This window comes from Coccidioides immitis (genome assembly GCF_000149335.2).
Source record: "Coccidioides immitis RS genomic scaffold supercont3.1, whole genome shotgun sequence".
Lineage (NCBI taxonomy): Eukaryota > Fungi > Ascomycota > Eurotiomycetes > Onygenales > Onygenaceae > Coccidioides > Coccidioides immitis.
Window position 1 is genome coordinate 1,603,615 of NW_004504310.1, and position 12,493 is coordinate 1,616,107.

The window sequence follows — 12,493 nt, forward strand, 5'->3', positions numbered from 1 at the left end:
GCAAGGACGTAATCAAAACTGGGGCGAGATCAGACGGGGCGTCAATGCAGTACGCAGGCAGGAGCAGATACCGACAGAGGGACGAACACATATGATCCCCCGTTTTATGCTTACAGGCTGGTGCAGAAATGGTACTTAAATAGGCGCATTTTCGAGGCGTTGGAACGAGCCCTATGGGTGGCCAACAAGTAGAACAGACTACGAACTGGAGGCAGGCATAAATCCACCACCCACACAAAACGCTGCGCAAGTTACTATAAAAAGCAAAGCATGTGGATACGCGGATAGGGCCTCCGAAGGAGGCGCTTTTACTTTCTTCTGGGAGGCTCAATATACGGTCTTCCAAGGATTTCGAGGCGGGCAGGCATAATAGCATTTTGCTCTCTCCGATCCAAGCATTTGCAAAGAGCAAGGAGCAGCGAAACATTCCATCTGCGAAAGCGGTCATCCCCTTCATGCACATCTACATAATAATAATAAAAAAAATGATAATAATAAAAAGAAAAGAAAAGAAAAGAAAAGAAAAAAGAGGTTTTCCAGGCTCGCATGAACATGCCCCATCCTGCGATACTCGATCAGTTTGGTCACGTCAGACCGACATTCCCCAAATTTCTTCGCTGATGCCACCTAAAGTTACGAGTCACGAGCGTCGAAACCCACAGCATAAGCTTAACTAGAGTAGGTTAGGTTTAGGAGTTCCGATGGACGGGAAGCCAATGCTTTCGGGTGAGCTTGTGCGTTGCTGACAGTTATCGAACACCAGACGCCTCAGTCGTCTCAGTCAGGGATCGTATCGGCATCGTTGGGTATCGAAACAGGTTGAGATCGCATGCGCCGATATAGACAGCCACAGGTAATCGGACATGATCTTTATGAAAATGGCTGTGCATAGTCGACCTTCAGCGAGGATAACTATAAGTTGAAGTCAACTCTACTAGAAATCTCACCTTGGACGAAAGAGTTATGGGAAGCGCTAACGTGAATCTGTCAATCTGAACCTGGTAATCAACGAGGCAACTGATCGACTACGCTGTTCGAAGCTAGGATTGATGCAGTTAGTTATACCCTTTTGGGGCTTTACCTTAACACCACCTATGACCTTCTTTGAATGTTGTCGAACTCCACAGAGAAACTAGTTAACTATGGCTGGAGATCCTTTCTCTGGGTGCGTTCCCTAATCCACTTACGAACAAGTAAAAAATGAAGAATTGGCATCCTCCTGCGGTGTGGAAAACCCGGGACATGTGTCAGGAATGAAACTTGGAGGCGTTTCCTCTCTTCATGCGAGCATTGATTGAAAGGGAAAAAAAAACAAAAAAGGAAAAAGCCACACCGACACTTACAAGAATTTTCGACAACGAACTCGTTAAATAACGTAACCTCATACTTTGTACCTGTCTAACTGGGTCATTGCACGGTTAGTACCCAAGCTTCTCTGATCAGGGAACACTTGGACCCAATCCCAGCATAAACCTAGGAACATAATAAATCCCCAGACACATCTCTGATTCTCCAGACTCAACACCATTCAACCCCCTTATGCAAAATACATCCTGGCGACATCAATGACTTGGAAAGCCTATCTATCTACCTTTTTCTCTCTGCATTATAACAAGTACCCCGGAAATGAGCAAATGACAAATTCTTTTTCTGAATCATTTTGCGATCCGTCACACCTTTTTTTTTTTTTTTTTTTTTTTTTTTTGGAGGGGGGAAATCTCATTCCAAGAACAATTCATGCATTGTCAGGCTTCTTTTTCCTTGGGATTTTTTGACGCTAGATATGCACGTTGACGACATGATTTGAGGGACATTCAGATTTGCGGTGAGGAGAAAGGAAACTCCAGGTAAGGTTATGAAGCATGTCTGGATGCAGAGCACGAGAAGAAGTGCCTGACTCTGACAAGTGATTATTTTCCTTGTCAATGAAGGGGGACAAAGAACTGCCGCGAATGATACTGGAAAGAAAGAAAGAGTTTCATAGTGCGTCGACCAAGTCAGAATTGGCGGTCAACTCATTATTCGGGAAATTCTTTTTTGAGAGGCTGTTGACATGCGTTTACCGTTCTCTGATATGATCGAATCTCGAGATTGAGGATCCAACGGACGGCAACTCGGGTCGGGGGCCGGGTCGCCCTGGGCCGGTTTGCCTTCCTGGGTCAACTCTAATAGTGGAATATCCTATCAATCATATTCAACGTCCAGGGGTACGGAGCACAGCCGGAGCAAATCATCGATTCTTCGGGCTCCCATTTTTGATTTTAGTGCACAGACTATGGTTTATGTGACGAAACAAAAGAATCGTGTGCTCTTGGATATGCAATTCGCCGAGGAGCGGCCTTGTAATAAAATTAAAAAAGAGGGTCGCGCAATATCATTTCATGGCAGGAGAGATGCCTGCTGCCTTACATCCTCTGTACAGGTCGACTTGCTGTGTCTTGTGTCCTGCGGTTAATGAGTTGCACAAAAGTAGTGTAAGGGAACAAGCTGTTGACCGATGTGCAGAGTTTCAGAACAAACCAGTCATTAAGGTAAGAATTATTAAAAGCTTACCTAAAAAGGGGAAAAATCAAATTTGAGAGACCTCACAGGGGATGGACAGTGGCAGCTCTCTTGCGAATTGCGCATGGCCTTAAGCTGAAGCCCAGGAATCACCCTAAAGGTGGGACATAATAGTTAATACTCTGGATTTTGAGCTCCAAGCGCACCATAATTAGGTCGGGTAGGTTACGCAAAAGGAACATGACATAATAATTACTGCAGGCTGGATTGTGATGGTTTTATGCAGCAGGGGTAGAAAGGGTGAGTATATCGGCGCCGATGATTGGCCTGTTCCGTTGGGTCGCGAGCGGTGTTTGATTGAAGCAAACATGAGGCCCCAGTTACCTCTTGACGTTTGGAAAAGAAATGACAGCTTATGCGCTCTCCGTCGGACGGGAAACCCGACTAACTACGTACTCCGTAGATTGTTATCTTCTCGGCGTCTGCAGGCTGCCCGGAATGTCCGGCGTAATCAAACCTCAGTGCGGAACCAACCCCGTTAAGCACCGCGACACAACTAAGATTCTGTGTAAGCTGGTACAGCCCGTGGCGGCAGAGATGAAATGCAAACGTGCATGCATGAACCATATTATCGGGACTCCAGTTACCAGTCCCTAAACTCCAGCTTGTCCACAGCATCTTTTTGCCTTCGACTTGTCCATGTGACATTTGCCAGAGCTGAGATGAACCACATTGCCGGTTCATCTACTCCGGAAAAGGCTCGTAAAGACATCCAGTCCCAACTGCGGACGGAGCTGGACTTTTAGTGGACGACGCTGCTGCGAAGGTATCTCCCCAACGTAGATGTGAATGTACCGGTCAAGTACCTTCGGCATTTAGGAAGTACTCCAATGGTACCGTATTTCTCAGGTGACTTTCCCTGTCAATGCCGGTATCCTGCACAAGCCCGCGCCCATACATGGTTTTATGTCAGAAACAAGCTTTAAGAAGCAGCAAAAGGAGACATGTCATCATCTGATCACGGTCCGTCTACTCCGTATTGCGATGCTGACTTAAATGTATGCAAGTTAAAGCAGTGAAGCAAGCCACCGCTGTCTGAGTGTCGTCCCGCACCTGTATAGGGAATCAATTAGATTTACTGAGAAGTCAGGCGGGGTATCAAGCAAGATCAAAGTAATGCATGAATACACAATATTATTCTCCTGTTGTGTGCTGCTATTTCTGGGGTAACTGTTTTGAAATTAGCGCAAAGTCATTTCCCCAGGGATATCTATGCGTGGATCCTAGATGCAAGAGATACTTTGTCCAAAAATAAATACCTCCAGTGTGATCTGCCACCCGTCATGCCCTCCAAGAACTGCTCCTCATACTGGAGTTCGCTTCGGCATGGGGTGAGGATCCTTGGCTCGACACATTAGTTACCTAAGCTTTTCATGGGGTAACTATAACTAACTAGCTAGTTAGTTAACTATCGAATTATCAGTTTACACATTGTGAACGTGGCACGGACGATTCTATTCGATCGGACCTTGTTCGCTTTCCGGCTTGGAATCGAAAAGGAGGCGCTCCGTACGGAGAACGCGAAAAACGTACATCCATGTACCGAAAGCCCGGAGCATTTTCTTCGCTGGGCCGAACTCTCACCGCACCAGCCACGTCATTCGACCAAAATCACCTCATTGGAAATCCCGGGTAGGGGCACTTGCGCAGCTCGACGAGAAATGTCGCGACTGCATGGCTTCTTTCACCGGAAACAGTTAATTCCCACAATGACTCCCGTATGCATGTACTTTAGGCTCCGGTAGCTTTCGGGATTTAGCGACAGATGAATATCAGGAGGGAGAAAATACATTGCGCCTATTTTCCCGAACTTGTCCTGTGCAAGACCATATCATCTCCGTTAGTTCCGAGCCATCTAAATGAGTCAGAATTCAAATTTGTTTCACATTTGAGTCGCTGAAGCGAAGTAAACTGAACTCCTCTTGGGCCACTGCCTCCTTTAAACTTTGGGAGGCTCTTGGGGCAATAATTCACAAAAAGGAATGCGAACTCGCCCAATTAAAGTGAGGAGTCAAAGCACGCAAAAAGCAAAGCGAAAATTCCTCAGCAGGAGTTCGTGTGATTCCGGTGATATCCCCTCAGCCAACGGCAGTCACACCGAAGGCTTTGAGTAGGATGACTCGCATTAGCCTCAGTTCAACCACCCCAGGGCTGAAACCGGGCAAAACCCCCACGATTGGGTTTCTGATGCCTCACAAGCACCACACCATCAGTTGTCTAGTCTGGTACGGGAGAGGTGCCGTGTTTGGGCACCAACACGGAGGTGTTCATGGGCAAGCTCACGTATCAGAGGGCAACGGGCTCGTCATTGGGTCAAAGCCTGGGGTGATTCGCTTCCCGTCGATGAAACGAAGGATTTCGATCGCTTCAGACCGGAGATCACGATGGGCTGATTCAGCAAATGACCACGTGATTCAGGGGGAGCCTCAGACGACCAGCCTCTTCATGGCGTCACTTTCACCCTTTCGCATCCCAAGAGTGCAAAGCTTTGATTTACGAGTGTCATGAGCCGGGAGGCATTTTATTATTACGTGTTGCTGACGGAGCAGGACAGGCTAGAAGAGAAGGGATTATTTGACCCCGGTTGAGCATTAATCTGTGGCTCCTTAATAAACCTGTATTTCGGCGCCTATCTTTGCAGCATTTAACCGCGTGAGCCAGATTTGATGTTATTATCCGCGCGCATTTGGGATCGTCCTTATTTATGCCTGATGACATCTGGTTATACGGGGCGTCGAATCATGTTAATGAAATCAGGAGAGCGTTGAGCGCTCTCAGATCAAAGCTGCAGCATCAAGTACTTACCATCAACCGTAGCTCGTTGGAATTATTTCAGTCCTGCCTCCAGTCTTCGAGTCAGACTCGGAAACTTTAGATTTCAGAAATACACTGCGGTGTCATACTCAAGAGAAGCACTGCTTAATCAAAATTTTGCCGCAGAAATGACAGATGTGCGCGGTGTGCCAAATAGCATATCCCAAACTCTTATTGTCCCCGTCAAATCTGCTTGCGCGTCATGAGATCTAATCAAGAAAATCTTTTTGTAAATTTTTGGGTGGGAGCCGTTGATCAACCACAACGTCAAAACTTTGCTGAATCTCGCCTCTCTAGCTTCGCCCGCCGGGGGGGGGGGGGCGTGAATGATGCGGCAGCATAGCCGCTCGTTGTCTTGCCTACGCCGTGATGGAATACACAGGATTGCCACTTCTCCTCAAGCAGAAGAACAAGGTGTTGAAGGGCTAATACTCCCTACATCGGTATTTTACTTAAATGGGCGTTCGAAGCGCGAGGACTTGGGCCTCGCGTCTCACATTCATCAAGCGCGCGTCACAGCCAACGTTCCGCTGCTGGCGGTGTGTATAACATGTATGGAGTATCCGTACGGAACCTACAATGGCACTGTGCATTCGTAGTGTATCATCAAGCATTGTTGATACCTCTCATATAGATAGTCGTCTTTCGACTTCAGGGAGATGGTGCATGGAGCCAAACAAGGTTCAGCGGTTAACTCTCATAAGTGCGACGGCTAATCGGCATCATCCACCCGAGGACAACGCCTCTCTGGCTTGTCTCGGATTTATCCTCTAATAATCGTAAAGAGAAATATTTTAGCTCCCGAAAGGCCGGCTGGCCTAATGGTAAGGCGTCTCTTTCCGGCTATCCACTCCGGAACCTGGAGAAGATTGCAGGTTCGAATCCTGCGTCGGTCGAATATCTTTTTGTATAGGGATTTTATCTGGTAGCTTTTCTTCTTTTTCTTTTCTTCCGGGCAATCGTGCTATCGCTGACCGCTTGATCCTAGAGTTCTTCAGCTAGATCTGTTGGGAGTACTATCTCGTTCCAGCGGTGAGAGGAATGACGATGCTTAGAGTTCGCTACGTACCCATAGTCGTTTCATCTACCAATTTCTTCGCGAAAATACGGTGTGTAGACATTCCTTCTCTGTCTACGGAATACTTGTCAAGGAATACGATGCATGCATTGTTTGGCCCCTCCCTATTCCATACTCCCTCGAAAAATGGTAGCATCTATTGTAAAGGCTATGTGACCATGGTTATGAGATAACAGTCTTCTGGTGGACATATCCAAAGTTTATAATAATAACATAGATAGTACATCAAAGGAAGACTTTGCTCCGTCTTGAAAGAGGGTTAGAACCCTAAGAACGACTCGACTTGCCCAGTTGTTTCGCACCTCTATTGCTATCTCAGCTTCGAGATATGGTATTCTCGCAAGTGGCCTAAGGGACGAAGCAAAATTCAGTGACACCCATAAGAGCAATACAGGCAACCTCGATCTCCGGTTATCCGTTTTCACGGGCCTCACCCTTGCGACCTTAAACCATCTCGACGAAGGATCTTAACAAAGGCCAGGAGACCCACCAATTGCATCTCTGTTAGGTTGAAGCCAGACACGCCTGAGGCCATTTCCTTCCCCTGACCTTCAAGCTGGGAGTGAAACTGCAATCTTCCCTAGACATCACACAGGAAATTTGAGCAACCTTTCACAGCATGATGCCGCAGCAAACGTAATTCATTTTGGCAGGTATTATGAGCCCGGTTGCATGCTTCCCCGTGTGTGCACCATTCATGGACGGTGATCATTGGGGAATACGCCGAGTCCAAGAACAACTATCAGCCCGCCAAGCATCAGTCAAACCAAGGGTCCCATATGCGCTGATGGGATATTAGGAGCGACTACTGTCTCCATTTCTGTGAGCCCAGTCGATATTGTGTATGTCTCCGCTCGTCAAATTTCACATCGACCATCGCAAGTCTTATGCAGTGTAATCCAATACCCGCTCATTACCCTGCCTCGTATTCGAGCGGATGGGCAAAAGGGGGGAATTCATCTTTCGCATTCCCGAAATCAGAAAGGCGCATGGAAGACTGGGCAGTGAGATGACAACAAAGCTCTCCCCAAAATGGGGTCAAGCAAAATTGTACGACTCTCTGAGAGGACCTGCTTGAAAGTATCCTCGCCGATCCCAAGGCAAATTCACATGTTTCGAGACTGGCATCCAGATGGAATCCAAGTACAGAGTCAATGCTGACTTGGCCTGACACGACATGCTGGATAGTGTGCGGAGTAAAAACGCCCCTTTTCTATCATATCATCATCCAGGCCGGGTTAATCCATGAATGGGCACTTTCAACCGAACAGCAGCTGGAATACAAATTCCTCGTCGACAGCAGAAGGAACGCCCCAGAAGTACTCCGTACACGGTTGCTCTCAAAGTACTTCAAGAAGTTTGAGTACTTCACGGTACTTGTTAGTTTTGTATATCCATACGTAGTCCGTTAACGTCACGGATTCGATGGAATATGTCGGTTCGACGCTGTCGTCCTCTTTCAAACTTTCCTGAAACATGCCGCAAAGCAACAGATCCGGACAGTCCGGTTCGACTGGCTTGATTGGCAAGCTGGATGCCAGTAATGATGCCATCATGTCGCTCCAGTAGTCTCCCCATGACAAATTCACGACGCCCAATGTGGTTGCCACAGAACAGCCCGCCTCACACAGCCTTGCAGATCCAGATTGATTCCACCGTATCAATCGAATGGTCCAGCTTACACGTTAGCCCGAACCTGCAGCCTACGCCTCATCTCGGAATTTCAAGAGGCTGGCTGGGCACCGGGGGTATGATGTCGCAAACAGGGAACAATATGCTGCCCAACATTGCCAGGCTGACAAGTTATCCGTATTAGCCAGGAAATAACCCGTGCCTGCTTCATTTTCCATCTTGCGATGTCGCACTTCCCGCAGCGCATTCGAACGGCTACCTACCTGACATTGCATGAGGATCAACCATTGCAAATTCCCGAACACTCACTGCATGCCATTAATTTGCTGCGTAATCGCAGTTATTGGTTACCTAAACCCATGCTTGGAAATTCTGACTTCGCCCCAGGTAGACCGAAGCCCCCGTCTGAAACCAATGTACTCCCGTGTCAGAGTCTTTGTTAAGGTTTGAAGCGCAGCTGCACGAACATGGTGTGTGACAGCTGAAGATAACTGGTTCAGCCTGATATGCAGGATGAAGTTGAATCACTGGGAATTTCATGAGCAGAGATACTCCATATTCGACTGCAACTTCTGGTGATCCTTGCCAAGTTACCAGAGTGAGGCTTCGATAGAGAATCTTTTCGTTCCGTTTGTTGGCAACAAAACCGGAAGAACAAGGAAGTGTTACGCCGCCGAGGAGTGCAGAACGCAGCAAATCCGAGGCTCCACCGTCAATTTCTGGATATCATCACGGCAGATGCCGGGAGTGGCTTTTCGGCCCTTTTGACCACGAACGAATACGTTTTGTGTCCTGAAATGAATAAAAGTCGAGCACATAAACAGCTCGAAAAAAAAAGGCGGTCAGATCCATTGAGCCAAAGAGGATGGGAACGGGATAGAAGCACTATCGTTCGTTTCGGCATAGGAAGTCTGGATTGCACTGTCGAAGTGACCATGCAATGCACCATGATGTGGCCCTTGGTCAGGCATTCTCATGAGGCGGTGAAGACGCGCTATTGGAGGGCCTCGAGCGAGTCCAGAACCTAGGCTTCCAAGCCTGAGAGGGCTTATCACATCATCCGAAGCATAAGCCCAAACACGACAAAATGTGCTGCAGTTCTGAAAATATATTGGAAAAGTAGAGAGTACATACCCTTTCGCCAGAGACTCCCATAATTGAAACAGTGTGCTCAAATCCCCCCGAAAGATTTGTAGAGACCAGAGCTCGAATTGGGCACGAATTCTGCATAGATTTTGGCTCCAAAAATTTTGAGATCGACACTGTAAGTAGTCGTTAACTTTGAATGAACGCCTTTCTCGGTGCCATCTAAGAATCGTGTGGGGTTTCCATTCATCGAATACGATCGCCTTCACGAACCATGAAGGGCTTGAGACTAGCCGAGCCAACTCACGAACCATTGTGGAAAGCTGGAGATAACCATTTTACCCCAAGGAGATGCCATGGAACCCCCTAAAGCCTGAAGTTTGCGTAGCTTGATCCCTCACCAGCAGAATTCCCCGCAAACCTGTGATCCACAGCGACTGGGCCCGGCTGGGCAAAACTAAATTCCATTGACCTGCAGCAGAAAAGTAATGTTCAATTTCACTAATTCTTGCTATCATATTGCCATTGTTTGCCCAAGGTGCTTATGACAAAACCTTGCTTGATGTCCTTTTAGCATCTCAAGCATGAAGCGATGTTGCTCGAGCATTTCCCTTTTGTGCAGCCCGCAGCAACTGCCGATCATGTGACCTGCCATCACTCTGACAGCCCAGACGTCAGGCCATGGGCAGCGAGAACAGCTGGCTGAAAGAACCTAGGACCAAGCTGGTGAACAACAATGCCTTCTTTATTGAATCAAATTTGGTGCCAGAGACATTTGCTATGAGGGAGCAGAGCTCACCTCCAGGTGAATGAAGCCTTTGATATCGAGCTGATGATGTGTGAATATATCAAGTTTATGGGATGATCTCACATGGCCTTTGACTCTTGAGATTACCCAGTGCTCGCTTCTTGTTCAGAGCAGATACAAGGCTGCTTTGCCTCACATCTGTCAATGCAATTTCGCTGGGATGAAGTCAAATCTACTGTTGAAAGCCAACAATCTACACAGCTTGCATCTCCGGGTCCCTTTCCTGAGGGGTTTCTTTTTGAACAACGGAAGCTTGTTCCAGGGCTACAGCAAGCCCTCTTTTCTTTGTCCTTAATTTTCTCCTTAAATCGGACTTTGTCTACTTGAGCAAATACCCTTTCCTTACCAAGCCATCAACAATGGATGCCCTCCCAGTGAATGGATAGAGATCTAATGGAGAGCCTGATGCTCAATAAAAGAGAATTACAGATTGTAGTGGCCTTTTGGATGCTGTGATATTTAAAGCTGAAGAGCTCCTGGACTTCCACCTTCATTCTTCCATGCTGCTTTTCGGTTACAGAAAAATTTTCCTTGCCTTTGATTTCCATACTCCAAGTCTTATGCTTCTGGGATTACCCATAGTCATAGGCAATCAAAAAAATCATCTTTAAATAAGTAAACTTTGTTCATTTGACTAGAGCAGGCTATGGCAACCCATCAGCGGGGCCGACAGAGCCCACAGAGCCCGTGGCAGCATGTCCGGCGCGGAAGGGTAAGAGCTCCGCAGTCCGTGTGCCTGTGGCACGTTACCATTTCCATGTGTTTCACTAACCAAGATCAGTTGACTGCGATGTTTACCGAATGGCCCTTCGATTGCTGGAGGAGCCCTAACCCGGTGGGCTTTGCTAATGATAGTGGCGTCGCCTGTTATCGGAATTGTATACTAGTGGTACTGATGCATATGCCCGCTTTCGTACAATGGCTCTATCTTCACATTTCGGCTCCTTGTAAAGAAATGGATACGACTTATGGGTGCGTTGCGTGTCACCTAGCCTACCTGGCTAGGAAGTATCGGGAGTACGGGAAAGAGAAAAGTCAAGCCGAATTCAACAGTCTAGCCCGGGACTTTTGGGAGTGCTGTCGAGGGAAGTTCTGGGCTGTGGATGCTACCGCACAGCAAGATTGCGAGGAGTTTTTCTTAGCTCTTATAAATAACTTGATGGCCGAATTTGACATCCCAGAACGGTACGAAGTTGATCCTTAGCTTCCTATGTGATTATGGTGACTGAATACTTTCCAATTGTTATAGGGATGTCCAGCCTTTGACACACATGTTCCAAACGGTGTATAAAGTGCGGACCAAATGCCAGAACTGTGGCATAGTTTCTTATTCTCCAAAGAGCATCGACTACGTTTTGCGCACTTCTCCGCCCGAGACCGGCTCATTAACACTCCATGAAGCCATTGAGCGGACCTTTACTGAACACACTTCAGATTATCATTGCATTGATTGCAGACATACCGGGCCAGCAGTCCGTCGTACAGTCATTAGGGATGCGCCTGAAATTCTCGTCATTCGGGTTAACCGTCACCGCTCTGGGGGAGGCAAGCTAGTAAATAAGATACGATACAATGAGAAATTTGACTTGACCGGCGCTCTTGAACCGTATGCGAGAGATAAGGATAAGGAGCTCTTGAAATATGAGCTCTACAGCACGATTTTCCATGAAGGAAATGACGTCCACGGCGGTCATTACTACGCACATGTGAGAACCCCCGATGATAGATGGGTATATGTGAACGACGAGGATATCGGAGAGTCTTCTGCGAGCGACGCTCTCGGGGATAACACGGAGGGGCATTCTGCCTCAAGTGTGCCATATGTTTTGGTCTATATCCGAAAACCTTTCAACTGTCCGGACCCTGTATCCAAGTTGACAACTGACGACAGTTTATTCCACGAAACTTTAGCGACTATCGACGAATCGACGATAAAGCATATCGAGCAGACGGACCGACCGTCAGGTCAAGACGTGCAAAATCCTGCAAGTCAGAATGACAACAGATCTGAGGTAGATTTAAAGGCGAGTTTTGAGTTCCCAAACCCGGGAGAGGATTCAGATATCGAGGTTGGAAACTCGCCTCCAATTCGTTCTGGCATGCCCGCGCCTGTTGCGACAAAGTGGGAGGGCCAACCGGCAGAGATCACAGTCAAGGTAACTATGGGCGAAATGGTTTTGACGGGAGTATTAAGGGGTATATTAAAAAGAAGCCGCAGGCAAGTCTCTTCTCCTCGCAGAGGTTCGCTTCCGCCGGAAAGGCCACAAGGCGTGACAAAGAGACACAGGTTATCGAAGCAAACCACCAGGAACGCGCAGACAGCGGAGGATGCATCCGGCGATACAACCCCAAAGGCCACTACTCAAACATCTGCAGCAGAGGCTGGTTGTCATCAATAGCTTTTCTTGGGAGTTTGTGGTTGGACGCTGTGTTGGTGTTGAACTAACCAACTGAGCCAAAAAGGATCAATCCTTAGTGGCTAGAGGCGCTCTAAGTCTAACAGTTGGCAATGG

The 12,493-nt window shown here is 47.6% G+C and overlaps 4 protein-coding genes and 1 non-coding gene across 5 annotated transcripts; 4 read left to right on the forward strand and 1 right to left on the reverse strand.

Moving 5' to 3' along the window:
- Positions 1–2,381: 2,381 nt before the first annotated feature.
- Positions 2,382–3,159, forward strand: CIMG_10974 (uncharacterized protein; the record flags this gene model as incomplete). The annotated part of the gene is made up of 4 exons (XM_012358968.1): positions 2,382–2,531; positions 2,677–2,722; positions 2,764–2,802; positions 2,966–3,159. 4 exons carry the CDS (start codon positions 2,382–2,384, stop codon positions 3,157–3,159), a joined length of 429 nt encoding a protein of 142 aa, XP_012214391.1.
- A 1,132-nt stretch (positions 3,160–4,291) lies between these two features.
- Positions 4,292–5,352, forward strand: CIMG_02529 (uncharacterized protein). Its single transcript, XM_001248757.2, has one exon. It carries the CDS (start codon positions 4,678–4,680, stop codon positions 5,068–5,070), a length of 393 nt encoding a protein of 130 aa, XP_001248758.2. The 5' UTR covers positions 4,292–4,677; the 3' UTR covers positions 5,071–5,352.
- An 831-nt stretch (positions 5,353–6,183) lies between these two features.
- On the forward strand, positions 6,184–6,272 carry CIMG_15014. Its single transcript has one exon. It is a non-coding gene; the product is annotated as a tRNA-Arg (tRNA).
- A 1,095-nt stretch (positions 6,273–7,367) lies between these two features.
- On the reverse strand, positions 7,368–8,374 carry CIMG_10973 (uncharacterized protein; the record flags this gene model as incomplete). The annotated part of the gene is made up of 4 exons (XM_001248756.2): positions 7,368–7,667; positions 7,855–8,131; positions 8,198–8,249; positions 8,350–8,374. The coding sequence occupies 4 exons, from the start codon at positions 8,372–8,374 to the stop codon at positions 7,368–7,370; spliced, it is 654 nt and encodes a 217-aa protein (XP_001248757.2).
- Positions 8,375–10,935: 2,561 nt separating this feature from the next.
- Positions 10,936–12,379, forward strand: CIMG_02527 (uncharacterized protein; the record flags this gene model as incomplete). Its single annotated transcript, XM_001248755.2, has 2 exons — positions 10,936–11,165; positions 11,230–12,379. The coding sequence occupies 2 exons, from the start codon at positions 10,936–10,938 to the stop codon at positions 12,377–12,379; spliced, it is 1,380 nt and encodes a 459-aa protein (XP_001248756.2).
- Between the last annotated feature and the right edge of the window lie 114 nt (positions 12,380–12,493).

What these genes read in the sequence shown, in the direction of transcription:
- CIMG_02529 (XM_001248757.2), top strand. Translation starts at nt 4,678, where the DNA reads ATGACTCGCATTAGCCTCAGTTCAACCACCCCAGGGCTGAAACCGGGC.